Below are 20,488 nucleotides of genomic sequence, written 5' to 3' on the forward strand. Positions count from 1 at the left end.
TGAGACCTGAGCACACTGTAAGAGGTAGAAAATGAGTGGAGACTGCACAGCTAGTGCTAATTAGTATGATTCGTTACGACCTGCAGAAACAAGTACTTCCACAAGAAGCGTAGAAGCCAAGAGCTCCAAGTTCTCAGATAGCAGGGACAAAAACAGAGTTCCTCTGCAAGTGTTCAGCCAGTCAGAAATAGAACTTGTCCAGGAGAAGAGGAAATTAGAAGTGGCTGCCCCTCAGGACAAAGATGCCAGTTAACAATTGCTGACAAGTCCTCACTGGCTGTCACCTTAAGCAATCACTTTCACCTGGAAATGTAATGAAGATGCCACTCCCTGCTCTTCCAAACCAAGCTATTGAGTTCCTAAGTGAAATACAGAGTCCTGTCTAAGGTCTCTGCGGGTGGCCCTCTGTCTCACAAGAAAGCACAATGATGCTTTCAGTTGCTGTTCTGCCTCTTTTCTATTGAAAATTTCTATTTTTAAAGAAGGAAGCAGTAAGAACCCATGCCTTTCCAGGGACTAGTAGGGCTTCTTTGTCTTTTACATGTAATACTTGAGCCTCTACAACAGAACCAAGCCTCAATAGGTCACCTATGTGTGGAGTGCCTGGTGACCTTCCAAGTACCTCCTCCCAGGCTGGACACACGTGCAGCACAAGGCAGCACTGGATTCCCAGTCCCATCAGGAGCGAGACACAAGGCTCCCTGAGAAAGGGAGAAATCCTCACTGCACCAAATGAGGAAGAAGAAAAAAAGACTGAAGGGAAATGCCTCTGCTCAGAAGAAGAGAAAGTGACCACTGCACATCCTCAGATGCGGACCTTATTTACAAGATAGATGCTTAATGTTCCACAAGAATCAATGTGTGAAGACATATCCACATGAATGGTTACTGCAGCCACGATGGTTTGCTGTTCTGCATGCTTGAAACAGAGGGGAATAAGCAAGACCACCAGCAGTCATCAGCTGCACTCTGAGGTCACACCAAGACAACTCATTCTCCTTGCTGATCTCCAAGTGCAGTGCTACATTCTCACCTGTTCAAGAGGTTGTTCCTGCTGACCATCCTCAGGAAGCCAGTTGGATCAGTCATTGAGTTCAGCTTGTTATTCATCTCCTCAAACTGCTGGTCCATGATATCTCCAGCTTCGCTCTCAGTCTCACTGCTAGCACAGGCTCTGCAGAGAGAACAGCAGGGTGAAGGAGTCACTGGTGCAGGAAAGCACAACAGCATTGTGATAAATGCTCAGCTAGTTTGAGAGAAATTGGATTTCAGGCAACCTAAACCATTTCTAAAGGCAACCTAAACCATTTCTAAAGTCAAACTGTCCCTGGATTACACACAATACTAGACATACAGGATGCAAATCCCCACGCCCAGCAATGGATAACGATTTCTGAAGCTGTAGAACAGTACAGAAAAGCTGAGGTTTGCAGGAAACATCAACTTTGGTCCTTGAATTGCCTAAGAACATGCGTTAGTGCATCCTTTCCACAACAACAACTCCAAGTTCTGCTTGCTCCCTACACTGGCAAAGCTCAGTATACAAAAGACAGCTGTGTTGATGCTCCTATTATACAAACAGGGAAAGAAACAGAGACAAAAAAAATAATAATAATAAAAAAAGACTCCATCGTGACACCAGGACAGCAGCAACAGAGAGAGAGACCAAAATTTCTAAATTCTGCATTTCCTGATGTTAACACCTAAATTACCATCTCTGTCAAAACAACAACAGCAGTTATTTCTTCGTAAAGACAGAAGCAAACACACTACTATACATATGTTTTTAGCAACTCCTTCCTTTAATTAAATAAACTGCACATCATGGTGCATTGCCAGCCTTGGAATTTGCACACTTAAGCTAAACCTGTTTTCCTGCCTGCTAAAGCTGTCCTGCATCTCACCTCTCTTTCCTTTCGGTGGGTTCCTAACTTGCAGCCTTTCTGCAAGGACACGTTTTCCAATAGTAACCACATAAATCAAATTAAGGTAAAACACAGCACGACTCCATATGGTGCTGTATGGACCACAAGATATCTTGTAAATATACTTCCAGGTCAATGTGATCTCATAACCTGAGCGAAGAAGCCCTGATAAAAGCCAATCACTTGAACGCTGGGCAGCTGAACAACAGCCAGAGGAGGGAAGAAAGAACGTGGAGAGGAAGAAAAGCCTGTCAACAGCTGTCTCCTGCACGTTCTTCCTCCAGCTGCAGGCATGCACAGTCTTGAGTCCTGGCACGATTTTAGGTATTACAATGAATATTTGGAGCTCTTAGAAGAGGCAAAAATCTTGAGTTCATGAACCTAAGAGAGCAGGCCACAAGCTCCCCAGAAGAGAAAGACATCTGTCCCAGCACAAGTTCAAGCAGGCATCAAACTCCCTCACACTTCATTTTCTGCAGGTATGTGTTACTTGTCAGCTTAATTAGACCAGCAGTGATGAACACTTTTCAGCACAAAGCCAAGACTGCAGTGCAGAACCTAAAACCACCAGAGCAAAATCCTGATGACGCATACCAGGACAGCGTCCCTTCCTCTCCAGGAGCAAAAATAGGAGGACACGCCACCACGGTGCAGTTCCTACTGCTTCTGGTTTCAGACTATTTCAATACTAAGAGTTGTCCACAAATTCATCTCAGCAGTTTGTCCTGTTTACAGAACTCAGCTGACACAACCCTAACGATTCCCTTGTGAAGTTGCTGCATGACTTCAGAAAACAGCAACCTCACACTGCACTGAGGACAGAGAGGGTCAGAGCTTAACCTGAACCTGACAGCTCCCTGTGCCAGAGCCACCATTTTGCTAACAACAGCAGCAGCCCACCTGCTCATGCTCAAACTCTGTTATAGATACCGTCAGTACCTCAGTAACACAAAGGTCCATATGAGCACAATTCTGCATCCTTGAAACCCTCCTTTTACTGAATCACTACAGCCTATCCTTCCCCAATGGCAATATCTTCCTGACTCCAACACTGCACTCAGAGACAGAAGCAAAAACCACGTTCTCCACGAGCTTTCAGAATAGTAGAATATAATTTCTCAAATAATTTTATGTCTTATATCATCACCATGGGATAGTCAGTGCTGTGGTCACAAGAACATTTATACACAGCACCAGAACTAACAGAAAGGATGAGAAAATCACTGTGCAGCTAACACGAAGGAACAAAAGCCTTTTATCTGTCTCCTAGCTGCAGACCTACATAAACCACACACATCACTCTGACGTTTCTTCCCTCCTTGGAGAACAAGGCAACGAAGCAGAGAAAATGGCTCAAATATGTTTTCTTCTAGATACATGCTGTCCAATCTCAACTCAACATCTCTTCTGTCTTTCTCGTACCAATCAACAACATTTCTTGTCTGGGATATCAATGCATGGTTTATTTTAGGTTTCTCTGTTTTGGGGTTTGGTTTCATTTCCTTCCCCTCTGCCATCTGTCCAGGGCAAATACAGCCACAAATCTGCTTGCATTCTGCCATCTCAAGAAAATGGCATGGATTATGGACTGCTACGATCTACTGCTCTGGTGTCACAAAGATTCGGATTGTCTTCCTTCTGTCACTTTGTGAAGACTTGAGGACAGTACAGATTAGTTTTCAAGAGATTAAGTGAATTTCAATGGTAACAGAGGTGCTTAAAGTAATCTCAAAGGGTTGCAGAAACCCACAGGTGATTTGCAAGGGAGGTGTAGCAAGAGATTGGCAGTTTCCTGGGCAAATTTCCAACCTAAGGTGGGGGAAAAAAAGCACCTTACGTCTTTTAGAAGACTGATACATGCAATTTTGTTGTCACTGTAACAAAAATTCACCCCCTACTGCGGCTCTCAGTTCTCAGACTTCTCAGCCCATTAGCTGAGAATGTTACAAAGCGCCTCCTGCTGAGAGAGCAAGAATCAAGGCTTCAAAGGCCACCTCCAGCTTACCGGGTATAGTAGGAATCCACACCCAGAGCCTCCCGCACGCTGGAGATGTACTGCTCTAGTGCAGAGTTTGTTACTGTCTGCAGGGCCACGCTGTTGGCTTCGTGGAAATCCCCGGCATTTTCTGTCAAGCTGTCACCCAGGTAATACTCATGGAATTTCAGAATACCTGCAAGGAACACGAATTGTGAGCTTATTTCCACCGGGAAAGAAGAGCACTGCCAGCAGCCGTCCAGGAAAGTGGCACAGTCTTCAACATTTGCCATTTCCAGCACCACTGGGGCAAAGCCCTCTGTGCTGTGTCTCCCCAGAGCATTTCCAGCCCTCCTGTATTCCAATTTGGTTTTCAAAATCTAGCTTCGTACTTTGCAGATTGTAGCTCAAAGGCACAAAGGCAGAGTAGTGCTTTTATGAGGTATTCAGAACGCATTTGCTTTTGCAGCAGTCTTACATGAATTATAAAACAGGTCTTTCATGGAAGCATCTACCAGCCCGAGTCACATTTCAATAGGTGACTTTGAAAAAAGCCTAGTAATGGTCTCTGATCACATATATTGAACACACTAGGCTCAAATGCTGAACAAAAATATTATTACTACAGCAGTCACACAAAGGCTTTTCCCTTCACTTTTATGCACAAAAGTATGCTGTACACAAAAAAAAAAAAAGAAATATAGATTAAAATACAGTAAATTATTAAAAGTTAACATTTCAAAGTGAATAAATAATACAAAGAACAACTGCTGTTTTGGTAAGAATTCAGCTACTGCTCCACATAAAACCTTCTTCCCCTCACACTGGCATAATTTTCCTGATACAATTAATTCTACAGTACCACAGACTGAGATCAGCAGTGAAAGGCTGCTCTGGATGCCCTGTTTGTATTGGCAGCAAAGATCAACTAGCGAGAGCAGGGGAATAATGGCAAAGCAGCTCCTTCTGCAGGAACAGAGAATCAGTGAAGAGGCTCTAAGAACCCGGTTCCAGTGGGATAAGAGGATCATGGGCTGCCACTCTCTGCCAGTACTAATAAGATGAGGAGGGGTCAAGTCACTACTGAAGAGCTGCTCAGCAAAGCTGCTCAGGAGGAAACCTGCATGTTGGAGCTCAAAGGAGCACTGTTCCTCTCCTCCCCTATACCTGACAGTGCATCCAGTACTGCAGTCACAAACCCATGTACTGGAGAGTGCAGCTGCCCTTCCACAGGATCAGCTGGGCAAGGAGGAGACTAACTATGAGGCTGATGTACTTCTGATACTTGCAAATTTATTACACTCAGCTTAATCTCAATACTATAGAATTACTGCCATTTTATTCTGCAAAGCACAGAACTAAAGAGCCAGCTAGTGATTGGGTGCACAGCAGGATGACATCACCCTAAACTTACATAGGCAATACTGCAGAACACCCCCAAGAGAAGTGTTTTCCAATCACAGCCATTCCATCTGAAATCAGGCACGTATAAATGTCTGCTTACCTTCCCAAAGCATTTTTCATGCAATCTAAATAATGCTTTTTATCTCTTCAGCTTTGTTATGGTGAAAGGCTGCAATTATTAAATTATATCCAGAAAGAACTCATGAAAATTTAGTCATCGCTTTTATTAGATAATGAAAAACAGCTGCCTGCAAAAAAAAGCAACCCTCTTCAAATTAATCCTCCTTGCTTCTCTGTGATAAGCATTTCCACATTTATTTAAGTGGAATTCAGAGGATCAGGCAGTTCAATGGAGTATCAAGAAGCGGGGACACCCTTCTGTTTTCTGCAATCCACTTCAGTGGATAAATGTCAAAAGCTTTTGAAAGGCTAAAGCACAGAAATATAATTAAAGTAGGCGTTCTTATGCATAGAAGATTCTCACAGAGCCAACAGAGTCAGAATCTCATTACTGCTCTGCTCTGCCAGGTGGGAAAAACATTCAGACTGGAGATAGGAAAATGGAAATATTAAACATCTGAAACATTTCCATTCCCAGGTCAATGTCAAAACCGTGAATAAGCACTTCCATGTCATTACTGCTGTGGTTATGCCACTGTTTCCAGCTCCTGGGTTCTAGAATCTGTGGTACCAGATTCTTTCCTAGCTGCAAATGGTACAATTTTCATTTTGTAAGGCTTGTTCATAGGCTCTCACCTTCAAAAAGCACCTCACCTGCCCCAGGAGCCAACAGCCAGCTGTACAGGTAACCTGCAGCTAGTGAGTAGTAGAGAACAAGCCCTCTCTGGCCATTCACTGTCTCCAGGACCTGGTCAATGGTCACTGGAGAATAGGGATCAGAGTCCTGCTGCCCAGTCTGGCGTTCCACAAGCAGGTCAGCAAATGCCCTTGTTCGTCCCCTCTCTGCTACTGCCAAAGCTTCATCATGGTGACCTGAAAAGACAAAGTCATCTCTCAGACGTGACATCAACACAGTTTGCAGCATAGTGCAGAAACAGGAACAGCTGCTATCTCAATTGGAACAAAAACCTGCAGAAACATATCGCAGCACTTATTTCTGGAAGGAGTAGTCACTACACTGGTATGCAGTCCCACAGATCATCTTGGCTGCAAGAGCTAACATGATATATGGGGAAATGAGTCAGAGAAAAGAGAATGAATGGAGAAAACATGGAAAAGAATCCATAGGTGCCTGAAATTCAAAGCAGGAAACACCTTTTCTTGTCCTGGCAAATAAATGCAGTGCTGTGCTGCATCAGACAGATAATAAGAGAAGGCTGGATCATGAACTGCCTCCCTGCACCTTTAGTCCAGCTCCACATGAGACTGGAGTTCAGCTTACCGAGGCTGACAAGTACTCGCTGCAGGGCCTGGTAGGAAGACGTCTGCAGGTCGAAGAGTGACAGCTTGTAATCTGTGCTCAGCTGCACCTCGTGGCGGATGGTTTCAAACAGTGCCGAGGCCCGATAGAGCTGGGAGGGAAAACAGCCACGGTGACACCCTGACAGATACAATAGACAGCACTAGTGGGAGGGCGGGATCCAAGGCCACCACACCCCTAGGCAGCCCCTCAGGGGGTCAGCATTCCTGGCAGAGGGCAGGTGACCTGGGATGAAGGCACATGGGCCTGAGAGTACTAAGTGCATGGTACACCTTGCCCCAGGATGCACCAGACAATTCCACCCCCAGGGACAGAACTGACCCACCGGGCTCAGAGGACAACAGCCTGCAAGCACAGGGCAGACCTTAGAATACCTGGTGCTGAGACTCCTCCAGGTTCCCACTTGCCCAGAGGGAGAGGCCGAGACCATGGCGGATTTTGGCCTCATCTTCTCTGCGTCCCAGCTGCTCCGCCAGCCTCAGTCCTGAAAAGAAGTCAGAACGAGAGGGAGCCTCAGAGGAGAAGTCACTTTGGCAGCCAGGTGAAGTATTTCTTCTGCCTCTGCTGCTGGGAACTGCTGGCTCAGGTTAGGCCTATGCCTCCAGGGTGCCCCAGGACAGGCAGACAGCAGCAATGCAGAGCAGTGAGATGTCAACTGTGGAAGTGCTGGGCAGCAGCTGTTTACACTCCAGTCAACACCAGCACAAGACGTGCCTAAGCAGAGCAGACGCTTCCATGGACCAAGATCCAACCCCATGTGAAGTTAAATTTAATTCCCCTGAAACACACACACTATGCTCCTACCAGGAAATCTGATTTAAACCTTAACAGTCAGTTAATCAAAATCACATTACGCTACCAAACATTGCCAGACAAGAGGCCTCTTGCCACATCTCTTGTTTGTTTCCCAGCAGCTTTCCCAGCTTCCTGGTAGGCTCCGTATGGTTTGGAGGAGGGCAGGATCCTGGCATAAGCAACTTGGAGCTTGTCTCACTCCCAGTAGCACCTTCTTGTCTGCTCCCTTCTATCATACTCCAAGTCTCCCACCTCGATGGGCCCAGCTGCCAGCAAGGATGGCTCCTCTCATACACCTAACATTTCCCACAGATTGGAGATGGGAAGCCCTGGCCATGACCATGCAGCTCAGCAACAAACATTATTTCCAGGTTTTTCAGGAGTTCACATCACATCAGGAGATGGAGCAGACAGACACACATATATAAAGACGCTCACTAGGCACGCTTGGAATTCAAGCTCAGAGATGAACGGAAGGCTCTGACTGACATGGTGTGCTATACAGAACAACCTACTGGGGCAGCTATTCAACACGATGCCCAACAGTAACTATGGATATCTGCAATAGCTTTGGCTTTGAAGGTCACTGTCAAACATCCCCTTAGTGCCACACTCATAGCACCTCATTTCCCTTCATATCTTCAGGCCTTCCTCCTACTCCCATGTATCTATCCAAAATGGCGTGTTGGACAATTCAGCCTCTTACCTTCCTGCAAGTACATCACAGCCTGAGAGTAGTTCTGCAAGGCATGATGTGTCCTCCCCAGACTGCTGTATGACAGAGTCTTGGCTACAAGATCGTTCATTTGTGCTGCAATGCTGAGATGCTGCTCCTGATACACTACTGCCCTTTCATAGGTGCCCAAGGACTCATAGGTCAGGCCCAAGTTCCCATAGGCTCGGCCTTGGCAAGTAGGGTTGTTGGTCTCTTCTGCAATCTGCAGGTCCAGCTGGTGATACTGCAGGGCTGTGTCATACTCGCCCATCTGTTGGTAGACCCCACCAAGACCGCAGGCAGCGTCACTCTCCAGAGCACGGTCCTTCATCTCACGAGCAATGTTCAGCTGCCGTTCCAGGCACGAGATGGCTTGCTCGTAGTTCCCCAGCTGGCTGTGCAGGCTCCCCAGCTCACCATAGGCCTGGGCTTTGTTAAAAGCCTCCCCTAGCTCGTGTGCCACCACAAGCCTCTTCTCAAAGCACACGAGAGCCTGCTGCAAACTTCCCATAGCTCTAAAAAGGAAGAAAACAGCATTTATTTTGTCAATATTTTCTTGAACTAAAACACTCTGTCACTTCCTCTCAAGGTCATCTCACATTTTTCAGGCAGAGACAAATGCTTCTCCCCCAGGAATTGTGCCCAGCACTTCTGAATCAACATCCTTCCTCTGCTGCCTTCCAAACCTCTAGTTCGAAGGACTGAGCAACCTCAGCTCCATTATCTGAGCCAGCAGCACTGACCAAAACATTTCCTTCCCAGCATCCAGAGGACCTTGTTACCTGGTCCTACACCCCAAATCCCTGTGCATGTGCACAACAGTCATACAAACACCCCCCCCCCCCTCTGATAACACACTGCAGCCATTTGTACTCACCTAGACATCAACCTGTCTTCCCCCCTGCCACACTTACACAGCCCCCACCTGCTGGCCAGGCTCCTCTTTTCACCCCCATCTGCATGCATACTTCAGCCCCACAGCATGCATCTCCCATTTCTTCACTCTCAGGCCCACTCCCATTCCCACCCGTGCATTCCCACATGCTACCTAATTACACACACTCTTCCCCACTCTCTGTCCCATGCTGGCATGCACCCTTAGTCTGCCTGCTAGCATTTTAGGTGCAGCTCATCCTCCTCTCCTCTGGTGCACCCACACTTCCCTGACACGAGGATGCCTTTCTGGGTACTCCAATGCACTGCATTCCACTGTCCCAACATGCAGCAATCCTCACCTGTGCCCGTTGCCCAGGCCTCGGTAGGCCTTTGCCTGATCTTGCATGCGGTTCAAGCTTTGTGCAACAGACAGGTACTGCTCATAATACTTTATCGCTTCCTCAAAATCCCCCAGAGCTTCGTAACAATCCCCCAGGTTCCCATATGCTCGGCCCCGATCTAACACAGATTCATTTCCACTGAGCTGCTGCAGCATGGCCAGCTGCTGCTCGAAGTAGCCAATAGCTTCCTCCATGACGTTCATGTTCATCTTGGTGATGCCCATGTTGCCATAGACTTGGGCTTCTATGCTGGGGTCCTTCAACTTCTGCCCAAGCTCCAGTTGTTCTTCGTAGCACTTGAAGGCCATGGTGTACTTCCCAAGTGACATGTACACTGCAGCAAGGTGACCGTGTGCTCTGCATTCTCCTGGCATATCTCCCAGCTCCTGGTACACCTCCAGCTCCTGCGTATGGTAACCTAAAGCCTTGTCACACTTCTGTATCATTCTGTATGCGGAGCCCAGGGCTGCATAGGCACTGGCTTCCAGTCTCCTGTCTTTAACATGATGGGCTAAGCTCAACTGTTGCTCATAAAACTTTATTGCACCATTTACGTCTTTTTTACAGACAAAAATATCCCCCAAGTTCCCCAGAGCTCGGAATTTGGCCTGGGAATTGTTCAGAGACTGGGCCAGGGACAACAGATACTTCTGACACTCCTCTGCTTTGCTGAAGTCCATCAAGGCTTTGAAGGCCAGGCCCAAGTTGCAATACGCTTTGGCTTGGCTCAGCTTGTCATGAAGATCCTTTGCTAACGCAAGATCCTGCTCATAGTACTTAACAGCCTCTTCGTAGTTCCCGAGGCAGTAATGGGCATAACCAAGATTATGGCAAACCTTTCCCTCCCCTTCCATGTCCTGCAGCTCTGGGGACAGGCGCAGGTACTGCTCGTAGTAAGGGGCTGCCTGCACGTACTCTCCTCGTGAGCAGTGAAAGTTGCCCAAATTGCTGAGGGCCCGTGCTTCACTTTGGATGTCTCGCAGCTCCCGGGCGATGTTGAGATGGTTTTGGTAGTGCTGCAGAGCACGATCGTGGGCACCCAGTGCTTGATAGGCGACCGCCAAGTTCCCGTGTGTAGATGCTTGAGAGGCCCGGTCGTTAACTTCCATAGAGATCTGCAGCTCCTGCCGATGGTACTTAACAGCCTGGTCGTACACACCCAGAGCGTTATAAGCATTGCCCATGTTACCATAGGCCCGGCCCTGGGCTGCGTAATCGCTGAGCTCCTGGGCTATAGACAGATGTGTCTTGTGCAGCCGCAGTGCAGTGTCATAGTCACCTTTCATCTGGTGAATGATTCCTGAAACATAACAGAAACAAGTTCAATAAAAATACTGTGTCATGGTAACCCTTCTGCAGCAGCTCACGTCGCCAGAGCTGCTCTACAGCTTGGCCTTTGGCAGTCTGTGGCCAGCACAGCGCTGGCCTAGGTAACCCAGCCTATGATGAGCGACTTCTTGTTTAAGAGATAAAAAGCAGAGAAGAGGAAGAACTTTATGAAACTTTTTGAGTGGTGCCTTGGGCCCACAGGAAGTGAATGCTACAGTGAAATATATTGAAACCCAGAGAAGAAGCACTGCCTACACTGGGAACGATAGGAATAATGTGCAGAGGGGCTGGAAAACATTGGGTATCAGAGCAACAAGAACATGAAATTCAACAGTAAGAAATGCAAAGACACAAACTTGAAGAATAATAGCAAGAATTTCTACTACAAGGGCAGGGCATCATCACTTGGAAACAAGAGGAGGAGAAACTATCCGGTGAATTGTTGCATTTCCAGTCAAGAAAGACTGAACTTGCTTTGTTCATGGTCATGGCAGTAGTATTAAGTGGCATGTGTGATAACAGGAGGTAGAATTCAACACCCCAGGACTTCTTCCACTTCTCTTCAATTGCCCTGGTAACTCAGAACTGCTGCAGCTTTTCTGGAAGAGTGACTGGGGATGGCAGTGATCATGCATGGGCTAAGGAACTACACCACGTGCACGGACATACATCCCTTGTTAAGGCATGCACTGCCATGACAACACTGCTCATCTCTGCACTGCAGCTTGCCTTGCCGCAGCGCTGCACAGCACAACCTCTCACTTTCAGGCCACCTTCCCAGACACACCACCAATCCACAAAATCACCAACACCCTTGCCTGAAGTGCCTGCTGCAGGACATGCGTTAACAGCAAGACTCATTATTGAAAACACATTCAAAGATCATTTCCTTATGCATCACCCTATATTATTAATCCCGAGCGTGTCACGGTGAGGAATAAAACAGCAACAGCCTTAATTGTCCCCAAACAGAGGAATGTGAAACGCTGAGGTTGCTCTTGGAAAAAGAGGAACGTGATAAAGACACCCCACACCATCTCCTGGTACATCTCCATCATTTTCCAGGGGTAATTAATTACAAAGGATGGCCCAGCAAGGAAAGCTTCTGATCTAGACTCCAAAACCACCACCTACCAAACCCATTCTTTGCGCACTTCTCAACAGAAAAAAGACAGATAGGGGATGAAGCCTTCTAAACATTTTAGTCAGCCTCTTTACTGCCAAGATGGAGAAGAAAACATGTCTACTTTCTCCTACAGAGTGCTTGAGGATTTGAAATGATTACTAGTTCAATTAGACGAAATTTTTTATAATCTCCTTCATTACAAATAAAGTAAGGTCCTAGAGATAAAACGAGGCACATGGCCTCTACCTTAATACAAGGCAGGCCATCCAACTCTGAGTAACAAGGACATAAAAGAGAGGCAGTGAAGTTCTCTCATAACTGCAAAGAGATGCTAAGCACCTGGGGACAGACTTTGAACAGAGTTTTACTAATAATCTGAAGTGCCATCTCTGCATCACAACAGGACTGTTAAGTGCTGCAGAAGCTGAAAAGCCAGCTCTCTGCATGGAGCCCTGGCATTTGGAAACACCATCTGCTTTGCAAAGGTTGACAATCTCAGACTTCTGGTTAAACTCCAAATCTCCTTGTTGTGAAGGGCTTGATAACTTGTGACTCGCCCTCAGTCCATTACCTTCAGCTTACCGAGTCACAGAGTGCATTACATCTCCCCACAGAGCACTGCAGCAGCTGGGCTATGTTATATTCTGGGTCTGTCCCGCTCAGCATTAGATAGTGCACTTAAGAGAGCTTTCCATCTAAATCAGTGAAATGCAAACAGAAAATTCTGTTGCTTCAGCAAAGAGGCCAACTCTAACATTCTGGCTTGGAAACACACATTTAGATACATTTTTTTGCCTGTCAGCATGGTTATTTTGATGAGGCTTTGTTTTGCATGTGGATTAGATGAAGAAGACAATTAAGACTTGACTTTTTAATTGGCACTGGATGCATTTCAACAACAGTAATAGACTTTCTCTACAAGAACTGCGTGCTCTCTTTTTCCAGCGTAACTTAACTCTGATAGAGAGGACATAGAAAAATATCCAAAGAACAGCTGAAACGTGAGATCCTGTACTCAGAAGCTAGGAAAACTATTTTAATACAAAGCGTAGAGCGGCTGAGTCAGCATACCAACCTAACGTTATACTTAGCTCTAAATCCAAACAAGAAAAACATTCTCTGCTGCACCAAAATACTTTTTTTTTTAAACAAAATTTTCTGGAATTGCATGTTGAAACTCTTGCTAAATCCAAAGCTACTGCAAGAATAATAATCACATTAAGATGAACTTTCTAGTCCTGACTTCACTGGTTTCAAGCCAACAACATAGCAAGAGAATTAAAAATGCAAGTGAGTACCCCTGGAGGCCAAGGAACAAGAGCACGTTGCTTCCTTCTGTGGTAGCACTTAGTTTTGTTCTGGGATAAAGCAAAACCACTGCTGTAGTATCAGCAGTCACAGCGAACTGCTGAACCCATCTCCTCTCAATGTTTCTGTACCTCTGTTTTTACTTTTTGAGGTGCTGAGTAACAGAGCCAGACTACACTGAGCACAGATGCAGCTGAAGGAACATCACTGAACTTCAATGAAGCTCCTTCCTCTACTGATGGTCTGCCCATGGCAACAGGCTCACAAAGATGGGAGACAACTCAGGCAGCCCAAGATCGATCACCAAACAGACACAGGGAGGAAAACCAAAACCATGAGACCGCTCCCATTTTCCACGACTTCATTCCCTTAGTTTTCTGGATTTGCTCAGAAGGATCTGTGGCAATTCTCCAGAAAGCTGTGCTCGGAGAGGAGGCACACGAAATCCTTTCTGAACTGGGGAGGTTTGCTGCTCAGAACAGGCCCATTTCCATTCTGAGGAGCTCACAGATGAACACAGCTGTGACTCCACGCATCTGCCCAGGATCAACCCCACAATGGCAGCAGAGATGGGAGATGAGGTTTGTGCTTGGTGAGAGCACCAACCTTCTATTTGGCAAAGCCTTTGAACAGAAGTTAGGGGAATCCAGATGCAAAGCTTTATCCACCCCCCAGGCCTCCTGCCTGCTCTGTCCCACTAGAAGAAACACCAGCAATGCTCAGGGCTCTGTAAGGCTAAGCACCTCACAGGAACTTGTGCCTCAGACCTATTTTGTCTCACACATTTTCCCTAATTTGTGTTAAGAAGTTGATTCGCAACAGTAATCAGAAAGCTAAGGCTGATGCATTTTCTACAGTTCATCTTATCTTCTTCATTCAGCTCTCGAAGAGTCAGCTATTATGAGAAATTAAGTAATTCATCAAGCCCTTTTCAATTACCTGCTGCTGATAACATCAAAGTACAATTAGCATCTACAAACGAACCAAGTGCCAACTGCCAGGCAGAAACAGAAGCTAATTTACAGTGTGGGGAGGCCTCCAAGAGCTGAGATTCAGGGGCTGCCAGCAAACATGTATTTTGTCATACCCACAACAGCCCTGTTCTGCCACTCCCCACAGCCTCGTACGTCCAGCTGAGCTGTGCAGTCAGAACACATCCCAACAACAGCTGCAGTGACAGCAGCACAGACTCCCACATCTCATAGCCAGAGACGCAAACACATCTTTGTTCACTTCTGCATCTGGCACTGTGAAAGAGGAGGAATGGACTTCGCTTTGATGTAATTCAACCCTCCTCAGCCTGCCAGTAAGATACTGATGTCTGTCCTTAGAAGAACATATTATTCTACACTCTATTACTTTAAAGTGTACATTCTGAACACAAACTTTGTTAGGATTTGATCCATGTGTCACCCAAGATAGAATGCAGCAAGCTGACAAGCTCCCAGAGTAATGGCTGGATAATAAACCACATTGCTTCTTGCCTTGGTGCAAAACTTATGTTTCTTTCTGACACCTCAGTAGCTCTTCAAAAGCACTGCACTTTCTCAATTGCCTTCTGTCATGACCTTGTACATTCTGGTGCCTTCTGAGTGGCTGAATAATTTAACATGGGACACGTTACATCGACACACAATCTGCCAAGTGCCTGTTTATTTTATGAAGATAGTCTGGTGGAGTTGGTATAACTAAGAAGATAGCACACAGCAAGCCTCGTGGGTCCTGGCAGCAGCTCCAACAGTTGCTGCATTCCCTGACCAACACTGCTCCACATCAGGGCCTTACCTAAATTGGAGGAGGCTCTGCCTTCAGCAGCTCGGTCCTGCAGGCTCTCAGCGATGTGCAACTGCTCCTCATGGTACTGCTTAGCCCTCTCCAGGTCCTGCATGCATCTCGCTGCATGGCCCAAGCCCGCATAAGCTCGCATCTCAATGGCTTTCTCAGCCAGCTCCTGGGCCAACTCCAGCACATAGTTGTGGTAGGACATGGCTTTGTCGAAGTTCCTCCGGTAGTGGTAAGCACTGCCCAGGTTGCTGTAAGCTCGGGCTTCCTCTCTCTTATTCCCCAGCTCCTTGGCGATCTTAAGATGTTGTTCATGGCACTGCACTGCATTTTCAAAATCCCCCATTGCGATGTACACTGCTCCCATGTTGCCCAGCTCCCGTGCCTCAGACAGCTCATCTTTGGATTGCTTTGCAAGGAGGACACACTGCTTGTGGCTCGCCAGTGCGTTTGGGTAGTCCCCGATGGCTGTGTACACATGGCCCAGACTGCTCAGTGCTGCGGATGCTGCCTGCAGGGATAAAAGAAAGAAGTAAGTACAAGTCCTCATAAAAACAAGTCTGATGGCCTCAGTCCCAGAAATCAGCCACAAAGGGCCATTCTGGAGAAAACTTGTGACTACCAGCTGGAAATCCGCTCTCTGCAGTTCTACACGCATCAGGGCAGTTCAGGTGGAGGCAGCAGTAATGGAGAGAGAGCAGTGCTGAGATTATCTCCTTTCTCTAGAACACACAGTGTGTGTGCATATCTGGGTAAAGGGGAAGGGCGGCACTGCAAAGATGCAGAGACTCCTGAAAGAAACAGAGAAAGTGAGAGCAGACAAACTCTTGCCCTGCTCCCCCCTGCATACAGTGAGTTCATGTCAGCATGACAGGCTCCTCACATCCTGCAGGCTGGTGCCAAAGAGCATCGTGCAGAGACCAGCAGCAGGATGTGTGACATGGCAGAACCATGAGGTGTGCTGAGCCCACAGGAGGACTCCCTGCTCTCTTCTTAGGCTGAACAGCCCCTGAATACAGCTGCTGGAAACCTGCAATCTGCAGCCAGCACTCAGCAGAGAGAAGGCCTTTGTTGCTCATCATAGAAAACCAGTAGGCCAGAGGACACTCATCAACATCTTCACATCTGTTTGGCCCATCACACCATGCTCTCAAGAGCATTTATATCGTGCAGTAAAACAGGGTCCTTCTACCACAGCACTGTTTGTTACTCAGCCCCAGCAACCTTGGGACTGCTACACAGACAACAGGACTTCAGCAGCTGGAGCCCCTGTCCTGTGGGAATACCTTAAATAAATGCAGTTATTTGGAAACTTTAGCACTGAGAAACAGCTGCATCCAACAAGACAAATTATTCAGGAAGCAGACTGTTGATCGCTGCACCTATCAGGACACAGACTTGCCTGCACGTACACAGGGCTGAAAGCAGGGCAAGGAGTTAAGTGCAGGGACACATTTCTGCTGCTCAGTGCCTATTTGCTACCTCAGCATGGCTGCTCACTCCAAATCCCTGACCCAGAGCGCTTCGCAGTCCCCTGCATATGCATTTCCTTTGCTACCCAGCTGCTGCTGTGACCCAGTTCCACAATAGCCATCTTTTCAAACACTTTCAGAAAGGAACAGTCAAGGTGAGACTGCACAGGGACCATTCTCACCTTGTCACAGCACATGAGCACAGGAAAGCCTCGGTCCACCCTTCTACCTGAGATGCAGCATCTCAGAATGCTGTCCTTACAATTTAAGATGAAATAACCTGGTGCTGCCAATGAATAGACACTCTCACCCTCTTCCTATCTTTGGCTATGCACTCCCAGCAGCATCAGTAGAGCAATGTTTCCAGACTGAGGAGCTGTAAAACACAATACGCTGATTCAAATATCAAAGGGTTCATCTTTTCTCATACAAGAACCCCGAGGTGACAGATTAGCCATTAAACACAGCTTCTAAGTCAGGAGATACAACACCATGGGGAAGTTCCCTCTTGGCCAGCTCACAAACAGCCAAGCTGCATCCGTTTTCCCAGAGGCACGCTTTCAGGCAGCTTAATAATAACAGAACTGCCGGCATTCAAAACACTATGATTATTATTTTTTTCTTTCCCCAAAACCAAAATAATGCACAGAGCCCTGCACAGGCCTTAAGGTACACAGGGGTCCCCTGACCGTGCTGGTGAGCAACACACATTCCTCATTGCACAGAGCAAACTGCTGGGCTACTCAGGGCACAGCTAAATCCCAGCACAACGCAACCCCAGGGAGAACTGACCCAGCAACCCCAATTAACTCTGGCAGACAGGCCAGCACCACCCGGAGCACTCAGTGCAACCGGGAAATGAACAGAAATGCTTTTTCTGGATATACAGAGAGTCAAACTGTTCTCTTCTGGTGCTGCTAAATTAAAACAACAACAAAAAAGGACATTTATACATGGAGATTGCTGAACAAGATGGGCCATGGCTCAGCGCCATCTAGACAGAGGTTCAGATGATGTTAACGTCTTACAGCTAGGGAAAAGGCATCCATGGAGATGTGCAGAACTCAGACTCTCTGTGCAGAAAAGAAACTCACCGGCTGCAGGGACTTCTCATACCGCACACGGAAGGAATCGTTCACGCACACAGACACAGGAAGGCTGCCTGCGCCCTCCAATGCAGCATTCCTCCCAAAGCTTTATTCTGTGGCCATTAGCTCCAAGGGTGCTCCAAGGGAGGCACTCCTCAGCCACCCCGTAGCCTGCATGAGCAGAGTCTGTCACCTTTGGCTTCTCATGGACTGGCTCCCGCATCTCTTCTCCAGCAAGACAGATATCGATGCTCTGTGTGCTCTCTGGGGTGATCAGCGAAATGACTGCAGAGCTTGACATTAAAGCACTGCTTGGGAGCAATCTGTTGATTACATCTGCTGGAGGACACCAATGACTAACACTTCAGGGGGTGAGTAATACAACTCAGGAAGATAAATTCATCACTGTGTACTTAATAAAATGTTCCACATAACAGCATCCACTGGGAACTCTAAGTGGCTCACACGCTGGCCAATTGGGTAGAGATATTCCCAGAGGTGCTGGCATAAGCACCAGAACACAGCAGTGGAATACCAGGTTGGCACTAGGTGTGCATGTGCAGCAGGCTCCAGCTGTGCTAGTAAGGATTGCTGCTTGGTGGCAGGGTGAAAGGAGACTACAGCTTCATATCAGTGGGGTTCTGCATCAGCAAACAAAGAAAATCAATGCTTTGTATATCTGACAAAGACAAATTTTACAGTGGGGGATGCTTACACCTTCAATTATGCAATTTATCACTTTAATAGAAAGCAGATTCTTCTGCCACTGAGCTGAGGCACAGAAGGGAGTTCAGAAAAGGGTTTCAAATTCTCTCTTTTTCCTGGGAGCAACAGTCGGGTTTTTCAGCTGAATAAGGTAAAGAATCTGATGTTAAGCAGATGTGCATCACAGAATGATAACTAATAATGATCCGATGACTGCGAGGTGTGTTTCTAAGATATTTCACCCATGCCAGAAAATAATCATTTCCCAATTATGTTACATTTAAACAATTCTTTTGTTTAAAGGTGAAGATGTTCTGCCTGGTAGCCCTAACCCCCGAAAAGAGACACCAAACAGCACCTGATCAGAGACTGAACTTTCAAAGCAGAAGAGTGAAACAAGTGTTGTGCACAAAGTATTTGTGACATCGAGAGCCTGACTGCAGCACCTACCAGCTCACCTGTTATGGCAGGGGCTCCAGGGAGCCCAGTTTGGCTGTAAAGGCAACTGTTGACCCCTGAAAGTTTACAAGTTCAGGAACGTGAACATACACCTCTGTTTGCAGCTAATAACAGCCTGCAGGGACATGAAGCCTTAACCCATCCCCATTTTTCCTCTTTACATCATCCCTGACAAGCCAGGCTGGATCCTGAAGCAGAGAGGCATTAAGAGACAATGGGACCATACCCAGCTGAGGACAGAAATGGGTGTGCACTGATCTAGCGTGGACACCAAGCTGACAGCTAACAGAAATGTTTTCTGTGTAGGATGCACTAAGGTTGGCTAACAGTAACAGTAACACTGCGTAAGGATGCAAGCACATACATTCTGTTTGTTTTACAAATACAGACTGGCTGACTGCTGTGCTCGCAGGCAGGACAGTAACCTAACAGGAAATTTGGGACACACCAGTGGCTGTAAATTGCATTTATATTTCTATTAAGCTCCCACGTCTATTTAAGCTCCTTTACCAATCACTCAGAACTCATCAACATTCCACAGGTAGTCCTGGGGACAGGTGTTATGTGCACCACTGCAAATTTCACACTCAAACACAGTCAATGCCCCGTAACACTCAAAGCCACCCATCCCTCCTCCTTCAAAGGCAAAGGCCTAATTGTCAGTACCAATCCAGCATTCTTTGTGCAGCATGCTTTTGAAAACAATGAGGAAGCAGCAGGCAATATTCTCCTCCTGTACACTATCTGTACACAGAAAGGAACATCTTTGCTGTGGTAATTATTTCCTGAAAACAAAACAAAAAGAAACTGGAATCAATAGCTCCGTCGAAATCAATTTCTTTGTAGAATGTTTCGGTCTTTTACATGGAAACCACCATTTCCATAGAGTCTAAAAATCTATTTCATTCCCCATAACTTCAAATCCAAGCACAGCAAACACCAGCTATGAGCAGAAGCAGTGCTGTAGAATCCAGACTTCCCAGCAAGTAACAGCATCATAGAGGAAAACAACAGCAGTCCCTCTCACCTATTTCTACTACAGATGCCAAAAGCAAAGTCACAGCATCTCTGCCATCACTGGATGAAATCACTCAGACATGTGACATGCTGCTGACCCTGGCATCAACTCTGCATGCTCCTCTTCCTGCACAGGAGCCTCCAAGCAAACCTCGTCCTTTGCAAATTGCCTCTGCAAAGCAATCCTTTTAGAGCAGGGCCAATCCTGGCATGACTTCTGCTCACAAAGTTGGATATCATTTCAGAGAGAAACTCAATATAGGAAAACTACGGCTGAGGTGAGAATAAGAATCTTCTGAAAACCCCAGAAGCATGGAGCCCCCCGAGGTGCACACCTTACATGAGGTTCCCACACCATTTCTTTTACCGTAACCAGGGTACAGGCCACAGAAGAATGCTAGGTTTTGCAGACACCATGAGAGGCAAATGAAACCAGAAAGCTGACTTTCTCTCAGCTAAAATGCACGTACAGTGAGGGTCAAGTAGGGACATTTAAGGAGATCCTCAGGAAGTATTGCATTTCCCTTTCGAGTCTGAAAGTGAGACAAAACAAAGCACATGGCTTTGCATGCCTTCCCAAATATCCTGCACCGGTCAGATTTCCCCACGTTCTGCTTAATACCAGCACATTTGAACTGGACAAACCCTTGTGAACCTTGTCAAGCTGACC

At 46.7% G+C, this 20,488-nt stretch overlaps 1 protein-coding gene across 2 annotated transcripts in view; it reads right to left on the reverse strand.

Moving 5' to 3' along the window:
* TTC28 (tetratricopeptide repeat domain 28) overlaps positions 1-20,488 on the reverse strand; it is a gene marked incomplete at both ends in the record, with an annotated part of 123,892 nt that overhangs the window by 17,765 nt on the left and 85,639 nt on the right. For both annotated transcript variants that reach the window (XM_079544062.1, XM_079544061.1), the window contains 8 exons: positions 1,034-1,174; positions 3,931-4,096; positions 6,079-6,297; positions 6,707-6,836; positions 7,120-7,229; positions 8,247-8,770; positions 9,491-10,832; positions 15,081-15,588. In XM_079544062.1, coding sequence (XP_079400188.1) covers positions 1,034-1,174; positions 3,931-4,096; positions 6,079-6,297; positions 6,707-6,836; positions 7,120-7,229; positions 8,247-8,770; positions 9,491-10,832; positions 15,081-15,588 — 3,140 coding nt within the window. The remainder of the gene's footprint in view (positions 1-1,033; positions 1,175-3,930; positions 4,097-6,078; positions 6,298-6,706; positions 6,837-7,119; positions 7,230-8,246; positions 8,771-9,490; positions 10,833-15,080; positions 15,589-20,488) is intronic.

The sequence above is a fragment of the Tetrao urogallus genome, assembly GCF_951394365.1.
Source record: "Tetrao urogallus genome assembly, chromosome: 17".
Taxonomy (NCBI): Eukaryota; Metazoa; Chordata; class Aves; order Galliformes; family Phasianidae; genus Tetrao; species Tetrao urogallus.